The following is a 27467-nucleotide window of genomic DNA, read 5'->3' as shown; positions in this document are numbered from 1 at the left end:
TATATTTTTTTTTAGTTATAAATATTACTTATTATTGTTTGTTTGTAATTTGACGCAGGAAAAGAAGCACGGAAGACGAGCGAAGCTCTTGAGACATGATGATATGTATTTTATTTTTCTTTGGATGTCTTGTTACATTTATTGTTTGGATTATCATAGAACTTTCATGTTTGGATATTATGAGTTGTTGAACTTGTTTGGATTTTTGTTAGTTGTATATATTAATATGATGTGTTTAGTTTTGGGATGATTTGTTGAACTTGTTGTTTGGATTTTGGTTATTTGTATATATGAATATGATGTGTTTAGTTTTGGGATGATTTGTTTGGATATAAGATATATGGATTATGGATGTGTTGGATATGATGTGTTTAGTTTTGGGATGATTTGTTTGGATGTTGTATATGGATATATTGGATATAATTTGTTGAAGATATTGTAAGTGTAATATGTAAACAGGATAACAGAAAAATCAAGAAAGATTCTGGAATTTTTTTTATATTTGGGACAAATTTTGCGACAAATCTATTTTTGTCGCAAAGTTATCGTAAATTTGCGACAAATGATTCGTTGCAAATTTACGACAAATATGAATTCGTCTCAAACTTCGTCGCAGATTTGGGACAAAAATTAGTTTTTCGTCGCAAATTAAAGAAATAACTTTTGCGATGAATCAAAATTCGTCCCAGAATTCGTTGCAGACTTGGGACAAAATTAAGTTTTTCGTCGCAAATTAGGAACAATTTTTCAGACGAATTCAGATTCGTCCCAAAATTTGTCAAAAATAGCTTTTTCTACTTGACGTGGTTAGTGACATTTTTGGGACGAATCCAGATTTGTCAAAAATAACTGGATAATGATTTATCAAAGTTGAGGGTCGAATCTTAAGATTAACAGAGTATAATTCCTGGCACCGCATATAAGCCACTCTTCATTCATCTAGTTTTTTAATTATCGTGATTTGTCCTTTTCACGTTAGTCCTAAAATTGATTGACAAACATGCTAAGGAGAAACAAATCATCTTTTACCACTCTGCACAACGATTGGATGTAAACAAGACTACACAAATGCAAAATTGTTGAATGAGGCAATTCACGAAGCCATCGCAAGAATAGAGATAATAATAGGTTGGATTAACATCAAATTTTATATTCTCTACTTACTCTTCCGTCTAATCCGTCCTACTTACTCTCACTTAATTATTCAATTAAATATGGTTCCAATTGTCCATTATCTTGACCCAGATCATCCCAGACAGACGAAGGTTGAACTGGCCGTCATGTCCGAGGCAAAGATGGAGCGCTCCTCGACCAAAACTCATCTCGTCTGCATGGCTCTCCCCTTGCAAGGCCACATCAACTCCATGCTCAACCTGGCCAAAGTCCTCCACTTCAAGGGCTTCTTCATAACCTTCGTCAACACCGACTACGCCCACCGCCGACTTCTCGGATCACTCTCCGCTCTCGACGGCCTCCCTGACTTCCGCTTCGCCAGCATCTCCGACGCCCCCGACGATAGCGACCAATTATACAGACAAGACGCTAGAAATCGCGTTCTCGCCGCCCAAAAGCACTGCCCTGCTTCTTTCCTCAGGCTCATATCCGCGCTGAACGATCCGAGCATATCCAGCGTCCCACCCGTTAGATGCGTCATCTCAGATTCCTTCGCCACCTTCACCCTCAACGCCACCACCAAATTGGGGATCCCTAACGTCTTCTACTGCACAGTCGCCGTGTGTGGCTTCACGGACTTGTACTACTCCAAGGACTTGATCGAGAGGGGCCTCATCCCTTTGAAAAGTAAGTATTAACGTGTCATATATATTAATTAGGTCACATGATCGAAAAGAATTTAGAAAACTTTATAATTTATATGATATTATTTATTTTGGACCTTTACTATCATCCGGATTCTGATATCACTTGTAGGATCGAAAAAAATTTAAATATATCTCTATGTTTACATGATATTATCCACTTTGGACCTAGACCCTCATAATTTTACTCTTGTGCTCTCCATAAAAGACTTCATGTTAATGGAGATATCTTTTCTCTTTATAAATCATGATCTTTTTCATATATTTTACAATGTGAAACTATATTTGTAATTTTATAAACTTAATAAATCGAGTCAAGTCGAAGTCGAATTCGAAATTTGAGGTACTCAAATTTATTTTATTTGATAAGATAATCATGTCTGAGATTGATTCATGACTTAATTAGGTGAAGACGATCTTACAAATGGGTACCTGGACACTGTCGTTGATTGGATACCAGGAATGGTAACAGTCCGGCTGAGAGATTTGACTAGTTTCATTCGAACCACCGACCGAGACGACGCATCGCTCAACTTTTCCATGGACGGAGCGCGTGCATCTCACCGAGCCACGGCAATCATCTTCAACACTTTTTCTGAATTAGAATCGCCATTGCTCAGCGCGTGTTCATCGATGCTCCCGGCGCCGGTGTTCGATATCGGTCCCATGTGCCTGCTTTCCCAGCACATTCCCGATGATTCATCGACCTCATCGATCGGTGGACTGAACATGTGGAGAGAGGACTCGCGATGCATGGAATGGCTAGACGAAAAGGAGTCAGGGTCCGTGTTGTACGTCAACTTTGGTAGCTTGACAAACTTGACGAGCGAGCAGGCCGTGGAGTTCGGATGGGGTTTGGCGAACAGTGGATGCGCGTTTCTTTGGGTCATTAGACCGGACCTCGTGGTCGGCGACGCGGCGTTGTTGCCACGGGAGTTCTCGGAGATGACCGAGGGAAGGAGCTTCTTCACGAGCTGGTGCCCACAACGGAGGGTGTTGGCTCATGCTGCAATTGGAGGTTTTTTGACGCACTGCGGATGGAATTCTACGACGGAAAGCATATGCTCAGGGGTTCCCATGATCTGTTGGCCTTTCTTTGCCGATCAGCAAATTAATCGTAGGTACATATGCTCTGTATGGGGCATTGGAATGGAAATTGGTGAAGATGTAACGAGGGAGGAGGTGGAAGGGTTGATCAAGGAGCTGATGGAAGGGCGGAAGGGGAAGGAAATGAAGAGGAAAGCGGTGGAGTGGAAAGAAAAAGCAGTTGAGGCAGCCAAACCTGGTGGAGGATCTTGGAGAAATTTGGAAAAGCTTATCCGGGAGATAATAATGAAGAAGTGATGTTAAATGGAAAATTAAACTTATTTTTCTATGTTGAATAATTAAATAAGTTACTTTTCTATTATCTTTACAGTTCGTTTATAGTTTAGTCATGAAATTTGGTGATATATATATATATCACATGCATAAGCATACTTAGTGAGTTGCCAATAATATTTGTGATTGAATCATACTATTGAAAAGGATGTCCATAAAAAATCTTATCCCTCCGTCTCTATAAGATGTATGATATGGTAATAAAGAACGGCCCAACTAAAGAGAGGCCAAAGCAAGGAAGATCGATTGACGTAGAGGTCAAAGTGAGATGAGGTTAAACAGGTCGGTTATGGCTAAGCAAATCTATCATGTCCGACCGGGCATGCGAGGTCAAGCGGACAAATTAACATAGAGCAAAGAGACAAACGGAAAGTACAGCTCTCGGTCATTGTCCCGTTCGAGCGAGCAATTGTCCATTCAGGAGAAAGACATCATTCCGACTACGACAAAGTTTAGTGAAGGAGGATGGTGTTGTTCAGCACGACCAAGTAGGAGCGTCCATCCGAGCGGACACCTGCTAGCTTATAATGGGACCAATCCGCGTATCTCCTTGTATTCTTTTGGAGATTTGTGCCACTGACAACAGTACATGTTCCGCAAACATATCGTACTTTACAAGCTTCCAGTTTGTCGCATCAGAGATATGCATGATCACTAATTAAAAAAAGTATCAGGGACACTTTCTAACTTGTCTTTTCATAGGACACTTGGGACAATGTGCGTACGCTTTGAGATGTGCGTGCATACATTATAATGATACTATAAAAGGGGTTCTCATCTACATGCAAAGGTATGCGCAACTTTATTATCTTACACGCAATGGCGGAGGCAAGGGGTGTGGGGATGTGCTGAAGCACCCCCTTCTCCCGAAAATTTCTCCAATATACCTCACTTGCTCTTTATTTGCACCCCTACCTCAATTCCAGGTCAATGTGGAAGCGGAAGTGATGGCGAGCTCTCAGATGACCTGCGTCCCAATGAGGCCTTCGACGACGTTTTCTGGATCTAAGAAAATGTGCATGCACTGCCTCATCGAGGAAGAGGGCATCGTGCTGATGCTGGGGATCTTCGACGCCCTCTTCGCTGGCGTCCTACAGAGCTCCAGATTCAAAGTTGGATTTGTCTTCGGATACATCATCTCCGCTTCCTGCCTTGGCATGCCCAGACATCAATCTCACTTATGTTTTCGCCCTTCCCTTGCTTCGATTTTTTCTTCTTCTTTTTCTGAGTTGCAATTTGGGCTTAGATCTGTACCTTTGTTTGCAATTTCTATTTGAATTTTGGTATTTTAGGCCTTTGGAGATGGCCGATGTTACTCAAGCGATTTGCGCCGCGACTCCTAATGGTGCGTTCATTGTTAATGCTGGTAATTACTTTTTCACCTCATTTTATCTACATTTTGAACCCCTTTTAGTAACTGGTAAAGTAAATATGATTGATCTATGATAAAGAATAACAGCGATGATTTATGTTGGAGCTGACATTTTGTTTGAAAACTACATGAATATCTACTATTCTATATATTGCTCTAGAACATATTGTGTACCTTAAATACATTAACATCTTAACTAGCTTTTCAATTTTTAAATTTACTTCTCAATTTTGATCATCACCCAATTTAAGTTGTGATTACCTTTTCAACAAAAATTCTATTAAATTTTGGATGAAGATTTTTTTAGCTGCCAAAAGCAAATGAATCCTAATTGACTACATGGTTTTCGGGAGCCATACCGTATTAAATTTTTGTCTAGCATCCCCTTAAATTTTTATCTGGATCCGTCACTATTTACACACTCTTTGTTATATTTTTTTTCATCATCGGAAATTGTCTTAAACATTGAAGGACCAACGTTAGAAACTCTTTCCCAATCAAACACTGATACTTTTATATTACAAAACTACGTAAAATCTTCTCTTCATCACCCTTCCAGCCACATTTCTAATTTACCATCTTCGCCACTTTCGAATAAGAAACAATGCATTTGTTGGGCATCTAGTAACCACACGGATTCATTATCTGAGCAGCAGTTCATTGTCGTCTTCTGCGGTTTCAAACTTGCACAGGATATATAACCACCGCTTAAAAAAAATATTACATCGTTGACTATGTATTGACTTAGTAGGAGAGTAGTCCTGACGAAGAGGCCAGCTATATACTAAAATCAACACTATGACATCATTCCTTTGTTTTAAAGTTAGGGTCAAATCCAAATAGATTTCCTTCTTCCAATACTCAACTGCGTGAAATTATTTCATTAGATGCGCGAGTTTTTTTTTTTTGTTTTTTATTTCAAATTGATAGATCATATTTAGAAAATATATTAATATTATTTAATATAATAATAGAATTAGTAGTTCCCATTGTGACGTAACACGGAGCCGTTTCTTCCTTCATTTTTTTAATATCAATTTATTTATTTATTTAATTTTTATTTTAAAAAATAAAAATAATAATATATTAAAAAAGTTAGTGTAGGATGTATATAAAGTTGTTGAGAGATTTTTTATAGTAAAATAATTTATAGGATTTTTTACTTTTGATATGACATGAATATGATAACAAAATAGCTCTCACTGAGATTCAATCATTTTGGATGCTCTTATAAAAGCTAAAAATTAAAATTAGGGGCCTCTTACTTAAATTGATAGATGATCAAATATGAAACAACAGTTGAATTATAGAGGATAGAAAGTTGAAGTAGTAAAAATAAGAGGAAGAAAAATTATTAAATCTTGTCAAGTTGGCAATTTCATAAGTTTTCTAAACTTCAGGTTTAGAAAGTATGCTCGAATTATAGTTGAATGGTTTACCGTTATTGTAGTTTTATCTACTGTTCTAATTACACTACAAGAAATCATAAAATAGTGATGAAATAATAGTTCATAACTAAATACTATTATTAGTGACAAAATAACGAATCGTCACAAATAGTCATATTAAAAAAATATTTTTTTATAAAAAAATAAAACTATTAGCGACAACATATGTGGTATTCGTTGCTAACTATTTTTAATAAACATAGTTTTTAAATTATTAGTGATGAATGTTAATATTTTATCACGATGAATATATTCCTTTGAACAATATTTGGACAAGTTAAAAAAATATATTCTTAATAAAGCACGATCTGAAAGATTTATTACAGAGGAGTATATTGTAAATGAGACATTGACTTTTAGTCCTTTATGTATGAGTCGAATTGAGATAAGATTTAGTAAGTTAGAACGAAATAAAGATGTTCAACTAGTAACATGCAAGTTAAGTATTTTCTCACAATAAAAAAGAGTGTTTGGTAACTAACATAATCTGAAATTACTTTTTATTTTATATATATAAGAAAGCATATATTCTCAATAATTGTAAAGAAGTTGATCGATATAAAAAGTATGTTTTTTACCTTATATAATTTTATTATTTATATTTTATTCAAATCAACTTATGAATAAATTTAATTCAGAAATAATTTCAATATTGAATCTAACCAAGATATTTCATTCAATGAAGCAACTTTAGTAGTTAATGAAGACTTAGAGATATCCCAACTTTGCATATTAGATGTTGAGCATCAACATATAAATATGTAAAATGTACAAGTAAAGCTGACTGGGATGCTCAAAGTTTTCTTAATGATAAGGATGAAGATATTGAAATTGATACTGATACAGATGATCAATTATCTCTTTTAGATGACGACAATGATTGATATTTATTAACATTGTATTTATATTTTTCTTATTTTTTAATTCATTTATATAAGATAACATTTCATTATTTGTATATACTTATATATGCTGACACATATTTACTGCTCTATATATGATGAATATGTGACAATCATGCCTCTAAAGAGGATTGAGCATCTACCAGTTCTGCAAACACATGATGATGGTAGTTCTCCTAATGGTTAATTGTTTTGTATTAAATTACAAAAGTTTTATTTAGTTTGCTATTTATTTAAATATTTCATTTGTTAATTATTAACACTTTTGGATTTATAGATCGATGAACGGGATAAATTATCCATTGCTTTTTGTCAAAGCAATGAGTATCCAATTGGCTCAAATTAACATAACTTCATTTATAACCAAGTTAGGTCTCTCAATAAAAATGTTTACTTCCTTACAAGCAAAAAGTTAGAAACATTTCCCCATGGATAATAAAAGGATGATATACGATCGATTATTAGTAAATACAAGTAATTCAACATATTTATTACCATTCTTTTATTACTAACCACATGCAAAATCAATGTATTTTTTTCAAGTTTTTTTATATCAATTTTCAGGAGGGTTCATCGTTGGTCAAAAAGGAAATAGACAAGTTAATGAGTACAAAGTATAGAGCCAATAAAAATCACTACTAGAAATAAGGTCTTCGAGGGCATACATAAACATCCTTATAGTAAACTTTTATTGACACTAAATCTATGGTGACATCAACAAAAAATATATTGAACTGCAATGTTGGCTTGGGTCCTTTGATATTCCTGAAATTTGTATAATGTCGTTATAAAATCTCTATACTAACTTCAAAAGTGTCTTAAATATATAAATATACTGACAATCGAAAATGTCATGAAAAAATATTTCATATGCATTTATCTATGTCTTATTATTATCTTAATAAGGACAAATATATATGTCACCTAAGCTAATTTATATTGATAATTATAAAATTTTTAAATTTATATATAAGGATAATAAAATATGTCTGATAATTTATAAGGACATTTTAAATTATCATCACTAATCTATAATGACATTATTAAATGTCAATTATACTATTTTATAAAGACAGACAATATTGTTACTGATATTTATTCAGGATACAAAATATTCATCACATAATAGAAAAAAATTACACATCATCACAATTCACCCACTATATAGAATAAAAAAGTTTTACATTAAAAATATCTAATTCATTCACCATATCATCACAATTCATCCCATTATCACATAAGTACAAATGTAATATTAATGTAAAAATATTGAATCCAACACTAACTAAATACTAATAAAACATTGAGTTTTAAAACTAAGAAAGTCTTAGAAAATAAAAACTCAACTGATTTACTATCAATCGTCTTCAACCATCATATTATAGGCAAAATCCAAGTATTTGTCACCTACAAATACAATCCATAAATTTATATAAGTAAATTAATTAAACAATAAAAATATAAACATGATAAAAATAATTTAAAAGATTGAATATCATACCAAACAAGAAACATATAAAGTATCTGTTGATGCAATTGACCTCTAGGATTTCGATGTTTGATAATATACCAATGATAGTCAGGTTGACTAAGGGTTAATTTAAACAGGACTTGATATTTGGAAGAGAGAAGCCTAGTCAAGACTATATGACTAACATGGGTAAGTCTTAACCGAATAATAGGCAGGTGAGAAGTCTACTAAGAGACTAGTCCTAACTGGATATTAGGTAAGGGGAAGTCCTGGTGAGTGAAATCAGGCCCTAGTGAGTGAAACTAGGTGGTGGAAGTTCTGGTGAGTGAAACCAGACTCCAGTGAGTGAAGTTAGGTGGTAGAAGTCCTGGTGAATGAAGTCAGACTCTAGTGAATGAAGTTAGGTAATGGAAGTCTTGGTGAGTGACGCTAGTGAGTGAAGCTAGGTGGTGAAAGTTCTTGTGAGTGAAGTCAGACAATGAAAGTTCTAATGACTGAAGATAGGTAACCCTGGGGGGAGGTAACATTAGGTAATGTGAAGTTTTGGAGGGGTGGACTCAAAGCATATGTGATCGACTCGGTCAACCAGACTCGTGAATTATTAATACTACTAACACTATTTTACTTTATTATTTTATATCTATTGTGCTACCTTAGTATTGCAAGAAAGTCTTAGTTGATCAAGATGATTAGATACTAAGCATGTCTAAAGAAAGTCCAAATAGATCAGGAGTACCAGATGTATGGTAGGTAAGCTTAGGTAAAGAACCGAAGGAGAGAGATCTAGTGAGGATGAGCCCTAGTGGGGCTATAGGCGCTGATCTAACTTAGATTCATTTTGAAAGGTTAAGTTGAGACTATGACTAGATCCTAGTCTTGGTAAGATAGGATTTAAGTCATAATAAATTTATTTTTAAACTAACTCTATTTTGTAGGGTATATTTGCTAACATATTTTGCAAGAGTGAAGTGCACAAGTTAACTCTCAGATAAATAGTGCTTGAGGTGCCTTAAAACTGACTAGAGGCATATTGGAGCTCAAATGAAGGCGCCTTGGATAGGTTGGAGGCACACTCAAGGAGATAAACTTTACAAATAAAGTTTTGCTGCAGGGAGGTACCCTAGAGTGTTGTGGAGGCACCTCAGAGGAGCATTGGAGGTGTCTCGGAGCGCCTGGAAGGCGCCCTCACATGGATAAAGACCGCAGGTGTCAAATTTGATCGAAGCCAAATTTTATGAGATAATTTTTAAGGTTGGAGGTGTTGGATCGTGAAACATCGATAGAGGAGGGGGTGAATATCGATTCAAAAAATAGCGTTAAAAAGAGTTAAGCGCGGCGGAATAAAAATAATAATAAACAAATAAACACGGTGTTTTTTACTTCGTTCGGAGCCTGTGACGACTCCTACTCGAAGGCCCGTACTCCGTGAGTACTTTCGTTGGGCAATTTACTAGCAATTCGAAATGATAAGTACAAAGGCAGTACAAGAAATGCTAATAAAAAGTAAAACAAAGCTATACCGACAGAAGGAAAGCTACAAAGAAAAGATCGCGTTGTCGGAGCTTCGTTAGCGTCGTTGGAGCACAGAGCAGCAGAGCAAGCAGTCTAAGAGTTCTGAGATGATTCTGAAGCTCCACCCCTGGGGCTTCTTTTATATGCTGCTCCGGGCGCCTGGATCCCTTCCGGGCACCCTGGTGAGACGTGGCAGGTCTAACCAGCAAGATCCACGTGACGACGACTCGGTTTGGATAAAATTCACCTCCGGGTGCCCGGACCTCCGAGCGCCCGGATCCCCTCCGGGCGCCCGGACCCCTCTTCTCCAGAAAGTCCTTCTCCTGCAAGAAAAGGTTAGTCCGAGGTAAATATACCCTACAACACAGATTGTTAGCACAGTTTTATAGATAAGCAAATTGAGTATGAATCAGCAAAAAGAGTATGACTTAGATTCCATCTTTCCGAGACCGGAATCTAGTCACGATCTCGACTTAGATATCTGAAATGGATCTAAGCCGGATTGACGCCTAATGTTCCCTTCCCGGGAACGAGTCCTCGCAGTCACTCCCCTCCAGTGACTTACCTAACTTACCTGCCAGACGTCCGGTCAGCCCGTCGACCCGTCTGGACTTCGTGCCAGCTATCCGGTCAGCCCGTCGACCTAGCTGGACTTCGTGCCTAAGCGTCCGGTCAGCCCGTCGACCCGCTTGGACTTCGTGCCAGCTATCCGGTCAGCCCGTCGACCTAGCTGGGCTTCGTGCCAGACATCCGGTCAGCCCGTCGACCTGTCTGGACTTCTCCTGCACACTCGATCAAAGTGTCAGACAACAACAAACTAACTTAACCTGATTTGTCATTCATCAAAACCTGGGTTAAATCGTTAGTGCTAACCGCACCAACAGGAGGCACCTCAAATGAGGTTGGAGACACCTTCAACATTCTTTACAAGGTTTATTCGCCCAGCACTTTAGAGACATCCCTGATACGCGCTCCTATGACTATTCTGCAACTCCAACTTTGTTGTACTACTACATTTCAAGCCTCAACAAGGCAAGAATGACACGACGCCGTTATGTACTCAAACGAGCCTAGACTTTGGTAACATGTAGTTGTTGCTTACTATTACTCTTGTTTTTTGTCCTACACTTCTTATTCTAAAGTTGGTAGTTTTGCTACCAATTCATACTTTGTAAAGAAATGATTAATTTGTGAATTACCCATCAGAAATGTTCAAAGGACCTGAGTCTTGAAGTAGGAGTCATCGAAGGCTTTGAACAAAGTAAAACTAAACGTATGTTGTTTTCTTACTTTATTTTGCTGCGTACTTTGTTTATAAAATCGTAAAAGATTATTTTTTAAAATATTCGTGATTCTCTCCTCCTCCCTCCTCATATGCACCTTCCTATAAGTGGTATCAGAGCTGGTTCACTTTGAATTTGTTCAACTATCAATCGAGTAGGGGGTTCTCTTAATTTTTTACTTATTTTTTTTGCTCAGTTTTGAGCCTTTCGACTTAAATATGAATTGGTGCAATAACCTCTTCAAATAAACTTTTTGTTTTGGTTTTCTGCTAAATACTTAAAATTGGTGCAACGCCACTTGAGGCATTCTTTTTACTTTATTTTCTCCTGCACAACTAATCCCAAGACAAAGTTTTGAAAATTATTTATTATCTATATCTCTTGCAAGAATATCGATGTCTTTTTAAGAAGGACGAAGCATTCACGAACCTCCACCATATAAAATGGACTACTTCAAAATATGAAAGTGTCAGATGGAGTACTTCATTATGATGGACTACTTCAATTGCGATATAGCATTGAAGAGATCTGTCCAAAATTCAAAAATAAACCAAAAGGTAATTAGATTAATTTCAGAATTATTACCTAATAAAATTGTATGCAGAATTAGAGAGTTCAAATATGTCTTTGACTTTTGGACCTGGCTAAATGAACTTCATGAGGATCTATCGCAACTAGAAGATCAAGTCGAACTCGAGCTCGAATCTGAGTCTGAATCCCAAAAATCATCATCATTATAATCAAACATAGAAGAACTAGACTAGACCGGATTCATGGCACTCATTGCTACAGAGGAGGTAGAAGGATCTGAATCTGAGTCAGAATAAAAGTCAGAGTCCGAATATGAAATGACAGTGGGCAAGGAAGAGAATTCTAACGAGGATTCAAAAGGTAAACTTGTAAAATCAAAATTTAAAGAATATATAATATGTTTTAAATGAGTGAAAGAGGGCATCACAAAAGTAAGTACCCCTCCTATAAGAGTCGATCCAAACAACTGGAGGTAAAGGAAAAACCAATACTAGAAGTCAGGAAAGGGAAGGAGCACATCAAATGTTTCAAGTGCAGATAGATGGATCACTACAAACATCAATGCCTAGAAAGAAGATCTAAAGATCCAGGGAGAGCAACATTAGTAAGCTTATAGTACATAAAAATCCTATTTTTTCTATAGATGTTAGTAACTTAGATAATCACTATTGCTTAAGTTTAGATTCTCCTAAAAAATTAGATATGCATGCTCACTCATATAAATCAATTAATTTAAATAATTTAATTAATCAAGTTAATTCAAATCAAAATAAAAATAATATAAAATCATTTAATAATTTTTCAAAGTTTAAAAATTTATCTTCAAGTTTTAGAAAATTTGAAAAACAGAATAAGCTTTTGGAAGATAAAATTGATAAATTAGAAAAAAAAAATAATAATAGTTTTATAACATACAAAATCTAGACTTTGGGTTACAAGTCTAAGTTAAAATTAAAACTTATGTTGGGACTAGGGGTGTAAACGAATCGAATCGAGCCGAATATGCTGAAAAATTTAAGGCTCGAATTCGGCTCGAAATAGGTATATTCGAGTTCGAGCTCGATTCGAAGCTCGAAAAATTTAAAATGTTTGGTTCGAGTTCGGTTCGAATTAGGGTTCGGGTTCGAATTCGGCTCGAAATATTCGAACATGTTCACTAACTATTCGAATTATTACTCGAAGATAGGTTCGAAAGACTTGAAATTTATTTATTTAATATATATTTAACTTATATTAATAAATATTAAGACTCGTGAGCGGCTCGCGAGCGGCTCGAACAATATAATTTGGGTTCGAGTTCGGCTCGAAAAAAAGTTCGAACATGTTCGAGTTCGGCTCGAATTCGATAAATTCGAATACGAATCGAATATTTTTCGAGTCGGCTCGAAAAGCTCGCGAGCCGGCTCGATTCGTTTGCAGCCCTAGTTGGGACCTTGACGTCCTCTAGAGAGGGGATGAATAACGTCTCACTCAAATCGTCGCTTCCTACGCTTGTTAGTGCACAGTGGAAATAAAAATACTAACAAACAAAAGGAAAGCTAACCATAGAAAACAATAAACAAGAAGCAAACCCAATGACACATTGTGTAACGTGGTTCGGAGATGAAGCTCCTACTCCACGGTTGTCCGTAAGGTGGACGATCCCGATCCGTCGGTGGATGACTCCCCGGAAAACCTCCGGCTAGCTCAAGTTCCTTGTCGGTGGAGAAACCTCACCACAAACACTTGAATACAAGCACACCGATCACACGAGGGCTTGGGAGACTCTAATAGGCTTTAATCAAGTCTATTTCGTCAATCTCAACCAAGCTCCCAAGTCTTGGTTATATAGGCCACGGGTTAAAAAAATTCTGCCTGCCGGTCAATTGCCCTCTGTGGAAATTTGACCGTTACAGTCCAACGACTCGATACCAACCTTCTGTTCGCTCCCAGTCGACTGCACCAGTTGACTGATGAAACCACCAGTCGACTGCTACAGTAACGTTACAATAGCGCTACAGTATTGCTACAGTAAACCCTAATCCTAAGATTTTACCCCGGGTACATTCACTCAACACTCGTCCTCGTCCGACCAATCTAGACCTAGCCTTCTAGCCTCCTCCATCAGCCTTGCGTCCCTCGGATGTCTCCCCATCCTTCACGTCTTACCTTTTGCAGCTTCCATCGGCTTTGTCATTATTGTCGAGTCTTCCTTTGCCAAGAGGTCGCACCTCTGGGACTTCATCCATTGCCAAATCACGCATGGACTTACGTTGCCAAGACTACATGTTTGGACTTACACCGCCAAGACTCATCCTTGGACTTTCCTCCTTTGCCAAGATCACACTTGAACTTTCCTTGTTGTACCTGTATCCTGCACACTCACAATACATATCAAATACAACAATAAACCTAACTTAAACCTTTGCCCAAACATCAAAACTTAGGTTTCCCAGATTGCTCCAACAACTTATACTCCACAAATAAAGTTATAATCAAGTATATTTTAATTATAAAACTAATTAATAAAAATAATAACAAATCTAAACAAAATCAAAAACTTAAAATTCAAAATAGAGATTCTAAAATGTAGGGTGACACTAAATTAATTGACACCTTAAAAACATAACTTACCTATATGAGCATACAGGACTAGACTGAAAAAGGTAAGTTGAGTCTTGTCCAACTTGTTGGTGCAGTGAGACTGGCAATAGGGGAGGGGTGAATTGCCTGCAAAAAGAAAATATCCTCTTCGTACTTTCAACTCAAAAAATTAGCAACAATAAAATAAAAAAATAACAGAAAAGAAGGAAAAGGAACTCAGCAATTGACTTGGTTACAACCAAGAAGGTTGTTAATCCAAGGCGGTTGAACAGCGCACTAAAAGTCTCCTTCTCTGAAGGCGGAGAAGCCTTTTACACACTTAGAGAGCTCAAGAGTTGCTAGAAATTGATTGCAGAGTTGAATTAATAATTCCTAGGTCCAGGGGCTTTTATATAGCTCCTGGAAACTCTATCTCTAGTCTTGAGGGCACCTCCAAAGGGGTTGAGGGCGCCTCCAGCCAAGGCATTGGATAAAACTTTATCCAGATTCGAAACGGTCAAGTTGACCCAGTTGAGGGCGCCCTCACTCTGGTGAGGGTGGAGGCGCCTCATCAGTGGTTGAGGGCGCCTCCAGCTACTTTTCCTGCACTTCTTCATCTTCACTTTAGCTTCTGAAGTCCTGATAGATTGGGTGATTACGGCCAACCAAAATAGGGCTCACCCGAACCCAGTTTCCAGCCTTCTCCTTGAGCAGGCTTCCGTCCTATCTTCTCATCCCTCGAATGTCGCACACGTTCTTCTCGTCCACCGGAGTACTCTTCTGCAGCTCTTTCGTCCTTCGGACGCACCGAGCCCGGCGGCTCCCTTCCCGTGTCGTCCTTCTCGCTAGCTGCGTCTTCTGCTCGACTTCCTACGCTTCTAAGCTCTTGCACACTTAGACACAGAGATCAAAACCAAACAGGACCTAACCTAACTTGGTTGATCACATCAAAACAACCATGAGATCCAACACAACCTAGAACCAGGGTGGGACGAGATGATAATACGTTAGGGAAGCTTGGTCTAGGAAGTCAAGTGGGGTAAGGCGTACCCTTCTTGGTCTACTTAGCTAAGTGTAACTAACTGAAGCTACCTCGGCACATCCTAGACTAGTTAGACCAGAGTTTCTCAGTAAGTTAATTAAATATATAATTCCATTAAAAGGCTTTGTCTAGAACTGATCATTGTCGATACCCAAGAAGGCCCCTGTGTCTTACTACAACTTGGAAGTCAATTTTTAAAATGTGCATTTAATTAACTGATGGTTAAATCTGAATCTAACACAAAGTCAAATTATCTTCAAAATTTATATAACTTATCTTACAAAACTATAGGAATACTTTGGTTGAATAATTAGACCGGATGAGATGATTAAGAAAAAATAAAAATAAAAATTAAATTAAATTAAATTAAAATTAAAATTAATTGAAATTGAAATTAAAATTAAAATTAAAATTAAAATTAAAAACAAATTAAATTAAAATTAAATTCAATTAAAAATAAAAATAAATTAAATTAAAAATAAGTTAAAAATAAATTAAAATTAAAACTAAATCTAAATTAAAATTAAATCAATTTTGAAATATAATTTAAATCAATTAATTAAACTGAATTTAATTAAACACGTAATTTAGAAACTTAATTAAAAGATTAACTAAACATTAAACATAACTAAAACTTAATTAAAAATTTAACTTAATAAAAACCTTAAATAAAACTTAAATTAAATCCAAAATAAAATATTTAATCTTAATACAAATTAATTAATTATTTCAAAATTTATTTGATAGATCTTAATTGTTCCCAATTAACTTAATTAAATCTGAATTAATTAATTCAAGTAATAATTCAAAGTTAATAATCAATTAACTGAAAATTTAATTTAATTAATAACTAATAAATTAGTAATTAATTAATTAAATCAATATTAAATTAAATTAATCAATTGAATAAAGTTAATTATAATGGATCAATTTTAATAACTAATTCAATAATTATTTTATTCCGAAGATTATTTAAATCTTAAGTTAACAATTAATCCAAAAATAATTACTTATTTATTAATCCAAATTTAATTAAGTTCACTTAATTTGAACTAAATGATTCAAATTTAATTACTCAATGTTAATTTAATATATTAACAACTAATCAATTCATTTAACCTAAAATTAATTTAATTAAATTATTTAATATGAAAACAATTTTAAACTTAATTTAAATATAACTCGAGATTAATTTAAAATTTTACTTCAAAATTTAGGAATAATTAATTAATAATTTATTTAAGAAATTTTATTAATCAAACTTTATTAAAAATTCATAGTTAATTTTGGATTATGTAAGTTAGATTTTTAATCCAAAATTAATTAAAAAAATAAATTATGTCTACCTTAAATAATACATATTAAACATCTCTCTAAACACATAAGATTACCATATGTTAAAGTTAGAAGCGTTGAGATGCTAGGAAAAAAATAATTCATGATTACAGTTACTTTTATAGTTTTCAAAAGTATATACTTTTAATAATGATTGTTGACCAATACTTAATGTCTAGATTCTTTAGCTCAACCATAAACTTCTAGACTCCCAAACAAATAAGTAAGTAATCCTTGTGGCTAATAAGGTTTCCTAAGGAAGTGTTAGGTTAAGAGGAAAATTATTAAAAGATAAATTTAATCACATAAAATATTTAAAAAATATCTTGATTTTTTTTCTTCATCAAACTTTTGATAAAATAGCTTCAACAATTTTTCAAAATCTTTGTGAAAAATTCTTTTTGAAAACTTTCTACAAACACATGAATTAGTAAACACTTTGAATTATGGAATTCTCTTGAAAAATATTTAAAAAATACTTTGAAAATATGTTTAACCATTCCTTTTTAAAGAGTTACTATGGAAATACATATTTTCTTTAACAAAATGTTTTAAAAATTCTTAAAGATGTTTTTCAAAAACACTTTTGAAAATTTCTAAAATATTTTAATTTTTTTAAAAAAGGTTTTGAAAAATACTTTAGCTATTCTCTTGATTTAGATCAACCCCTAAGACATGTAGGAAATTTTTCCTTATGATTAACAAGGATTTCTAAGACTATGTCAAGTTGAGGGGGAGTCTTGATTAAAAGATCAAAAATAATTTTTGAAATTCTTTTAAAGTTAGTTTTGCAAATCTTTAAAATTACGAAAACCTTAAAAACTTTTTGGAAAATCTCACAAACTATTTGAAAAATATTTAAAAAATCATCTTTCCAAAATTTTGAAATAATTTCTCAAAATTCTTTAATAAATATTGGTAGAAAATCTTTCAAAACATATTTTTACTAAATGTTTTAAAAATTCTTTGAAAAATCTTTTGAAAACTCTTGATAATGGTAAAATAATGCATGTACTTAACGTTTTTTTTTTTAAAAAAATCCTTAAGTACTTAAAAGATTTTTGAAAATAATGTTGTATCTCAAATAGTCTATGTTTTTTCAAAAATTCATATGTGCATTAATTATGTCTTCCCAAAGTTATTGTTTATACAAAACCTAATGGAAAGTGACCTTAAGTTTTTGTTTTCTTGATATATGTTAATGGGAGAGAGTGACCTTAAGTTAGAAATATTATTTCGAATCTTCCAAATTTTTTGATTCTCCCAAACTTTGGTATAAAACCCTTAAGACTCAAGCCTAAATTAAGAAAATTATCAAACATCAAAAGGGAAGAGATTATTAGTGCAATCAATCTCTAGGTTTTGATAATTGATAATATACCAATGTATGGTCAGGTTGACTAAGGGTTAATGTAAATAAGACTTAATATTTAGAAGATAGAAGTTTAGTCAGGACTAGATGACTAGCAGGGGTATGTCCTAACTGAAGGATAGGCAGGTGAGAAGTTTACTAAGTGACTAGTCCTAATTGGAGGTTAGGTAAGGGAAAGTCTTGGTGAGCGAAGACAGGCCCTGGTGAGTGAAGCTAGGTGGTGGAAGTTTCGGTGAGTTAAGGCATACCCTAGTGAGTGAAGCTAAGTGATGGAAGTATTGGTAAGTGAAGTTAGACCTTAGTGAGTGAAGCTAGGTGGTGAAAGTCCCAGTAAGTGAAGCTATGTAATGGAAGTCCTACTGAGTGAAGCTAGGCAACCCTCGGGGGAGGTGACCCTAGGTAATAAGAAGCCTTGGAAGGGTAAACTCCAAGCATGTGTGACCGAGGTCGACCGGACCAGCAAATTCTTAATACTGCTAACACTATCTTACTTTATTTTTTTTATATCTATGTGCTAACTTAGTATTGCAAGAAAGTCTTAGTTGATCATGATGATCAGATACTAAGCAGGGCTAAAGAGAATATAAATAGATCTGGAGTACCAGATGTGTGATAAGTAAGCTCAGGTAAATAACTGAAGGAGAGAGATCCAGTGAGGATGAGCTCCAGTGGGGCTATAGGAGCTAGTCCAACTTAATTAGATCCATTTTGGAAGTCTAAGTTGAGATTATGACTAGATCCTGATCTTGGTAAGACAAGATCTAAGTCATAATAAATTTATTTTTGAACTAACTCTATTTTGTAGAGTATATTTGCTAATATATTTTGCAGGAGTGAAGTGCAAAAGTTAACTCTCAGATGAACAATGCTCGAGACGCCCTTGAAGAGATAAACTTTGCGGATAAAGTTTTGCTATGGGGAGGCGCCTTAGAGTGCTCTGGAGGTACCTCAGAGGAGCATTGGAAGCGCCTTGGAGCATTTGGAAGGCGCCCTTGTATGGATAAAGACTGCAGGTGTCAAAGTTGATAAAGCCAAATCTTATGAGATAATTTTTTAGGTTAGAGGCACCTTGGATGGCACCTTCAACACTCTTTAAAATGGCTATTCAACCAGCACTTTAGAGACATCCATGATACACGCTCGTATGACTATTCTACTACTCCAACTTCACTGTGCTGCTACATTTCAAGCCTCAACAACACAAAAATGACACGACGCTGCTACATGCTCAAACGAGCCTAGACTTTGGTAACATGTAGTTGTTGTTTAATATTACTCTTGTTTTCTTTACTGCACTTCTTATTATAAAGTTGGTAGTTTATATTACCAATTCAAACTTTGTAAAGAAATGATTGATTAGTGAATTATCCATAGGAAAGGTCTGAAGGACCTAGGTCTTGGAGTATGAGTCGTCGAAGGCTCCGAACCAAGTAAAACTGAACCTGTGTTGTTTTCTTACTTAGTTTGTTTTATTCCATTGCGTACTTTGTTTATAAAATCATAAAAAATTATTTTTTAAAGTACAAGTGATTCTCCCCCTCCCTCTCACGTGCATCGATCCTACAATATCATTCCATATGCACCAATAGAAATCTTTGCTTATTGCCAACTGTAAATACATTTCATATTTATTTAAAATTTTAATAACATAATAAATATAAAAAATTAATAATCTTTCACTAAAAGGTTAAAATCATACCTGATGATAAGGCCAAACTATTATTCTTTCAAGTACATCCTCAAACCTTTGTAAAAGATTACAAGGTCTAATTAAAATTTCTTCTGGTTGTAGGACAACTAGTACTTGTACTTCATACCAATTTGGTCCTAATATTTGTCTTTCTACTATATTATTTGGATACATGCTCAGGAGCACTCCTTTTGCCATAATTTTTATTAAATCAAATAAACTTTTGATCAAGATAGAACTTCTAATCTACATGAAAGTGTAAAATATAGCAAAAGTTTTCAAGAGGTGTGGAACATATAATAAAATAAAAATTAAACAAATCTTACCGGTAAAGTTGGACGAGGTGGAATAGAACCTTGTGGATTACTACTTGATGAAGTGTGCTGACTATTATTGCAATTTGAAAGATTTGTGTTTGATTGATAAAAAATCTTTATTTCAAACATTGCAATATGTTGGCCTTGCTAATTTGCTCATTCACCTTTTATAACTTTGTATTATGTTCCATTACTAGTCTATTGTATATGCCACAACTAGAAACTGTTGGAACCTCAAGGTTGTTTTCGTGTGATCAACAAGTTAAGTTAGGTTCTGTGTTGTTTTAACCTTGTGTCTAAGTGTGCAGGAGCTTAGGAGCACAGGTAGTCGAGCGGAAGACGTAGCTAGCGAAAAGGACAGCACGCGGTACGTCCGAGGGACGAGGCGCTGCGGAAGAGTACGTCGGCGGATGAGAAGAAAGCGTGCGATGGTTTCGAGGAACAGAGCCGAAGCAGAAGACCCGGGCTGGAAAAAGTCAACGGGGTTAACTTTTCCAGCCGGGGCGCCCGGAACCCTTAGTGGTACATATAGTTTTACACAAAATAATATAAAACATACCTCAAGTCCTGGATAGGTATGAATAATATCACAGATAGATAAGAGCCTCACGTGTGACTCCTCTAGCGGTATCCATGCGTACTAGATCACGAACTTGACACGATCCGTTAGCTGCTAGCCTCTTGGATCGACAAAGCCTTGAAAGCACTACGATCTCTTCCGAACGAAGAAGAAGTTGACGAGAGAAACTCGGAGAGAATGAATTCTTCACTTGCATCTTTCTGAGGATGGCTACTTAGAGCCTCCAAGAAATACGAAGAATTAAGTTCTCAATAAATTCATCATTTATGATCTTCATTAATTAGGAAGATGAAGAGTTATAGGCTCCATAAATTCTTCATTTATAACCTTCATTATGATAACTCTTCAAATTCTTCATTAATTATCATTATGATGACTGTTCGAATTCTTCATTAATCATCATGATTATGACTATTCGAATTCTCTCTTCTTTGTATCAAATAAATCTATATTTGATCTTGATCTCAACTAGCTTCCAATACCATTGTTCATGTCTACGTGCTATGCGTGCACCCCTCTAGGTTTTATACACGAAGGCAGTGTAAATCCATATACAGACTAAGGTAACCGTCTAGCAACAGTTTTTAGCCACCCAATGTGATAAAATTAATATCAGTCATAAACTGTAAACCACTATGAAATGATTACTGTGTAATTCAATCTCTTCATCTAAGCCTACATCCCAATCAATTCGATACATTATGCATCATTATCAAATTAATTATTTTACTTGATTTCCAAGATATAATAGACTCCTCTTGAGTAATAAATCATTCCTCCTATGGCCATGGATTTTGAGATACTAATATCTCTATCAAGAGGCCAGGATGTTAACTCTTAATCCAAGAGAGCGATGAATCCTCTATTGACTCAACACTATTCTCTCTACACTTTGTCATACACCCAACTACCGTATTAATCACAATCCGATTAAAAACTGCTTTTAACGGTGTCAAAGCACATAACTCCACGCATAGAATAAATGAAGGTCTCAAGTCAAAAGATTAGTTACACTCGTTCATAAGAGAAATAACCAATGATGCTTAATATGTGGTCTCCTCTTAAGCGGGTTGTGTCTAGTATACCTCTAAACTCAAGGCACCCCTAAGTACAACTTGGATATCCATCCCTCCCTATAGTCTAACTTCTCAGTTGATTTGCCTTCTCATCCCCAACGGCTCTCTTGGAGGCAACACCTTATAACCAAACATGTGGTGAATCCAGGGATATCATAGAAGCCCTTGGAGTAGTGGTAGTCGGCTAGCTCAAAGGTCAGTAACAAAAGCAGTAGCTATCACATCACAAGATGTTCCATATCTGAAATGACATCTATCATTCCTTATCGAAGCATCCATCATTCCTTACCGAAGAGTTGATTATACTTGTCCACAACATGGTGAGTCCTAGATGGCATAGTATGCCTCTGACATGAAGTGACAACTGCCTTCTGCATGAAATGGTTCCTTGCCCATACCGTAGAAAGGTGAATTGTCATGGGTGGCTATGCACGTAAAACCAAACTCCATTTTTATAAAAGGCCGATGAAGTTCATTGAAGGGGGTTCTGTTAGTGTGTGCACTTATGTGCCAAGACACTCCTTATATATTTTGTGGATAATTATTTAATAAAGACAAGAATTTATCATTAATTATTTACTTTTCTGTACGTATATGATTAATGATAATGCCCCACAGATTAATCGGTATATTAATCTGAAAACAGTCCTTGATTAGATAGATATCTAGAGGGGACATGGATATCTAGATCAACGCTGAGTATGACTAGGTCGAGATAGACCGGAGGGATGGATATCCAAATTGTACTTGGGGGTGCCTTGAGTTTAGAGGTACACTGGACACGACCCGCTTAAGAGGAGACCACATATTAAACATCATTGGTTATTCCTTTTATGAACAAGTGTAACTGATCTTTTGACTTGAGACCTTCATTTATTCTATACGTGGAGTTATGTGCTTTAACACCGTTAAAAGCAGTCTTTAATCGGATTGTGATTAATATGGTAGTTGAGTGTATGACAAAGTGTCGAGAGAATAGTATTGAGTCAATAGATGATTCATCGCTCTCTTGGATTATGAGTTAACATCCTGGCCGCTTGATAGAGATATTAGTGACTCAAAATCCATGCCCATAGGAGGAATGATTTATCATTCAAGAGGAGTCTATTATATCTTGGAAATCAAGTAAAATAATTAATTTGGTAATGATGTATAATGTATCGAATTAATTGGGATGTAGGCTTAGATGTAAATTGAACTTTGCCATTATTTACCATAACAAACTCCACCATTTTTTATTATTATTTGCTTCCGGCCCTATTGGTGGTAAAAAGACGAATACGCTCGCCCAGAACCGGCCCTGATGCGGTCAATGTGGAGCTGACGCACAGGGCCCCATTTCTTAGAGGGCCCAATTTTTTTTATATATTTTAGGACCTATTTATAAATTATAAATTACTATGGGCTTTTTTGTAAAAGTGCCAAAAAAATAACGATACTTCTTCGGAAGAAGTTCTTCCTCCATCTTCGCTAACTAAACCTAAAGGTGCCGCCAGCCGCCTTTTTATACTTTTGTTGTTCGCCGAACTTCGAAGGCTCAACAGAGACGTGATTAAATCAGGTCAGCACTCAGCACATGTTATTTTTCTACTTTTGCTTTAATTTTGCTATTTGCCTTTTTCTAATTTCTGCTTTTGCAGTTTTGCTGTTCGCCGAAGTCCGAACTTCGAAGGCTCAAGGTCAACAATTAAATCAGGTCAGCTCATGCATTGATATTTTTCTACTTTTACTTTTGGCCTTTTTCTAATTTCGACACATACTAATATTACATGTTAAATAAAGCTAATTATTTACATATTCGTCATTCGATTGTAGTATGACATGCAATTAGCATTTATAATCATGCAAATATCTGATTTTCTTTTGTTACAGCACACTTATAAGTTAAAGTTATGCAATTCCTTTCTTCTTATTGATGATGCAGTATTACAGTTTTACAATTTTTTTAGAGACATCTTTTGTTAGGCTAAACTTTAAGAATTTTCACAAGATAATCAAGGTAAATTTTTTGATTTTCAATTCTTCCAATTTCCCCTCTATTTGGACTATTGTATCTTCATATGAATCATATTTTTTCTTCTCATATGTTTTAATTAGCAATTAGCATGTTGTTTTCTTCTATGTCTATGATAAATGTTAATATGTTATCTACAAAGTTACTTCTCATATGTTGATTTTTTTTTTTTGTAGAAAATTAGAATGTCTGATACTAGGAAGTATCTATCAGGACATGATAAGCGGAAAAAAAGAAAAAGAGTTGAAGAATTTATTGAGTCTCAAAGAGGGGCAATTGACAGATTTATTGTCAAAGAATCGAAAAATTCATCACTTGAAGATTTGGTTAATGAAGAAAAACAAGAAAACAATGATAATGAATTACATGAAGGCTTAGCCATTGAAAATGATATAGAGGGAGATGTGAATGAGATTGAAGACAATGAAAGTGGTGATGACTTAGACTTTAAAAATAATTATTCTGAAAGTGATAATGATGCTATTAATGAAGTGAATGAAGAACCAAGTTCATCAATTCTACTTGACATTTTTTATCCTAAAAATTGGGAGAATTTAGATCCCAAGTGGAAGGATCAATTAGTGGAAAAGGGCCCTATAAGAGATGTATTAACAGGGAAAGGTCCTAAAGATAAATCAAATAGACGATTCTCTTCAGATTTCTATACTCGGATTTTGCCAAATGGTCAAAAGCACCATAGAGATTGGTTGGTCTACTCACAAGCACTTGATAAAGCATTTTGTTTTTGTTGCAAGTTGTTCAAAAGGGGGCCTCAACCAAGTCAACTAGCAAATGAGGGATACTGTGATTGGGGGCATCTTAGTAGCAGACTTAAAGAACATGAGACAAGTATTGAGCATATCAATTATTATGTTAGTTGGTCTGAGTTGCGTATCAGGTTAATGAAGGGTACAACAATTGATCATGCTATTCAAGATCAAATCAAGAAGGCAAAAGAGCATTGGAGGAAGGTATTACATCGATTAATTTCACTTGTGAAATTTTTGGCTAAACAAAATATAGCATTTCGTGGTAGTAATGAGAAACTTTATGATGATAACAATGGAAATTTTATGGCTGCTGTTGAGATGATTGCTGAGTGGGACTCAGTGATGAGGGAACATATTGAAAGAAATACACATCATCATTATCTTAGCCACAAAATTCAGAATGAATTGATATGCTTGTTAGCTTCTCAAATAAAGAGTTCTATTCTTGAAATCATTAAAAAAGCTAAGTTCTTTTCTGTAATACTTGATTGCACTCCTGATGTTAGTAACCAAGAGCAAATGACTTTAGTTATAAGATGTGTTGATGTTTCTACAAGCCCAATGAAAGTAGAAGAATACTTTTTGGGATTTTTAAAAGTAGATGATACAACAGGACAAGGCTTGTTTGAAGAACTGCAAAATGTGTTGAAGAGTTTTGATCTTGATATTGATAATGTGAGAGGACAGGGATATGATAATGGGGCAAATATGAAAGGGAGGCACCAAGGCGTACAAAAAAAATTATTGGATATAAATCCCAGAGCATTGTATACTCCATGTGGTTGTCATTGTTTGAATTTAACGCTTTGTGATATTGCAAATTCCTGTGGAAAAGCGAAAGACTTTTTTGGAGTAGTACAACGGATTTATACAATATTTTCTCATTCTACAAAGAGATGGAAGATTTTGATAGATCATGTAACGGTAAAAGGTTTAACTCTCAAGCCATTGTCAATCACTCGATGGGAAAGTCGTACTGAAAGTGTAAAAGCAATGGTACTTCAAGCTCAACAAATTAGAGAAGCTTTACTTCAAGTTGCAGAAGAAAAAGACACTGACTCTAAAATAAGAAGTGAAGCTAAGTCTTTAGCAACATTTGAACTTGGAAATTTTGAGTTTTTAGTGGGTATGATTATTTGGTATGAGATATTGAGTAAGGTTAATATTGTTAGCAAAAGCTTACAATCTGAAAACATGCTTATTGACGTTGCTATGACCAAGATTAAGGGGTTAATTGCTTCTTTTGAAGAGTATAGAGAATCTGGATTTGGACAAGCTATCAATACAGCAAAAGAACTTGCTTCAACAATGGAGATTGATCCCGTTTTTCCTGAAAAAAGACAAATATATAGAAAAAGACATTTTGATGAGGTTACATATGAGTCTTCGAAACTACCTCTACCTCAAGAATCTGCTGAGGAAGCTTTTAGAGTTCATTATTTCTTGTTCATAGTAGATCAAACAATTGGGTCATTGAAGAAAAGGTTTGAGCAATATGAGGAATATGAAGATCTTTTTGGATTTCTTTTCACAGCTGAAAAGTTGAGTTCATTGATGGATGAGGACTTGAAAGCTCCTTGTAAGAATCTTGAAAGGAAACTACAAAGAAAAAATGGTACAAGACAAGATGTTTCAGATTTGGATGGAGATGACTTATATCAAGAACTGAAAATCATACAACATATTCTACCAAAGGAAACAAAAACAGCAAGTGAAATACTAATTTTTTTGCAAAGAATGAATTGTTTCCCGAATTCATTCATTGCATACAGGATATTATTAACTATTCCGGTGACTGTCGCATCTGCAGAAAGAAGCTTTTCTAAATTGAAGTTGTTGAAATCTTGTTTGAGATCAACCATGACCCAAACAAGATTGAATGCATTAGCTATGATTTCGATTGAGAGTGAGTTTTTAGAAAAACTCAATTATGAAAAATTGATCGATGACTTTGCAAATAAAACTGCAAGAAGATCAGTTTTTCATAGTTAATTGTAATAATTTTTTTTCATTTTCTAATACTGAGTATTAGCAACATTGAATATAATGTTTCCATTATTATGAATTTTAGTTAATGTATTCTGTTGATGAATTATTATATAGTATTGATTTTATTATTTTTATCTGAATTTAAAGGGCCTTTTTTTTTTTTTTGCACCGGACCCTTCAGAGTTTAGGACCGGCCCTGCGCTCGCCCTCAGTGCCCCCGCCAACTCGTCCCAGGACCAATACGGAGGAGGTAAATTACGGATGACTACTAGCCTTTGGAATAATGACTAACACATAAGGGAGGTATTTATCTCGATTTCAAATCTCAAACCTCATAATAACAACACCTTATACCTCCGGCCTTATTAAATGAATATGTGGTTGGTTAGGTGGTCTTCATGTTCACAAATTATTTAAAGCGAGCACTTTCTTTTCCTGAACGTGGACGTTCATGATCACCTGATGGATTGATAGATGTGCACTTTGTATATTTTTTTTCGGACGATCGTGTATAGAGAAAAATGTAGAAATATACTTGAATTCATAATATCCTTTACCTTGTGTAAGTGTGCGGTTTGATGTTCTAGATCAATATAATACGATTCAAATCCCCTTTAGAGCTTATCTCTAGCCCTCAAAATAGATGACGACTCAAAATCGACTTATCTAAAAAATAATTGTGTGATATGGAGATCATAATCCCTTGTTTATATCTTAGTTCATCACTAAAATATAAATAATTCTAAATAGTTTTTTTTTTCACAAAATGTAGTTCTATATGATATAATTCTAAGAAATTCAAAATTTTAAAATTTAAATGAAACAAGTTCAACTTTTATAAATGGATAAACGGTATTCTAATTTTGTATGGTACGTAAAGAAAATAATAATAATAAATTTCAATTAGCCTGATTAATTATCTGGATGACTAATCGGACTTTATAAAAGTTGGGCTATCAATATAAATAAATTAAGAAGTGAGCGCGACGTTAATCTAGAAGTTC

The 27467-nt window shown here is 34.9% G+C and overlaps 2 protein-coding genes across 2 annotated transcripts; both read left to right on the top strand.

Moving 5' to 3' along the window:
• The first annotated feature begins 1194 nt into the window (after positions 1-1194).
• LOC121984013 (7-deoxyloganetin glucosyltransferase-like) lies at positions 1195-3293 on the top strand. The gene is made up of 2 exons (XM_042536764.1): positions 1195-1800; positions 2224-3293. Exons 1-2 carry the CDS (start codon positions 1215-1217, stop codon positions 3159-3161), a joined length of 1524 nt encoding a protein of 507 aa, XP_042392698.1. The 5' UTR covers positions 1195-1214; the 3' UTR covers positions 3162-3293.
• Positions 3294-4016: 723 nt separating this feature from the next.
• LOC121986467 (zinc finger MYM-type protein 1-like) lies at positions 4017-26466 on the top strand. Its single transcript, XM_042540438.1, has 5 exons — positions 4017-4025; positions 4124-4352; positions 4444-4563; positions 23331-23386; positions 23881-26466. The coding sequence occupies exons 1-5, from the start codon at positions 4017-4019 to the stop codon at positions 26464-26466; spliced, it is 3000 nt and encodes a 999-aa protein (XP_042396372.1).
• The last annotated feature ends 1001 nt before the right edge of the window (positions 26467-27467 follow it).

Source organism: Zingiber officinale, chromosome 5B, assembly GCF_018446385.1.
Source record: "Zingiber officinale cultivar Zhangliang chromosome 5B, Zo_v1.1, whole genome shotgun sequence".
Lineage (NCBI taxonomy): Eukaryota > Viridiplantae > Streptophyta > Magnoliopsida > Zingiberales > Zingiberaceae > Zingiber > Zingiber officinale.
Note: the sequence above shows the minus strand (reverse complement) of the source record. Positions and strands in the feature narration are given on the sequence as shown.

Coding starts and splice junctions, on each gene's coding strand:
- LOC121984013 (XM_042536764.1), top strand. CDS start 1,215: ATGGTTCCAATTGTCCATTATCTTGACCCAGATCATCCCAGACAGACG. Junction 1,801..2,223: donor GGGCCTCATCCCTTTGAAAA/GTAAGTATTAAC, acceptor TGACTTAATTAG/GTGAAGACGATCTTACAAAT.
- LOC121986467 (XM_042540438.1), top strand. Junction 4,564..23,330: donor TGCGTTCATTGTTAATGCTG/GTAATTACTTTT, acceptor CTGCTTTTGCAG/TTTTGCTGTTCGCCGAAGTC. Junction 23,387..23,880: donor AAGGTCAACAATTAAATCAG/GTCAGCTCATGC, acceptor TTTTTTTTGTAG/AAAATTAGAATGTCTGATAC.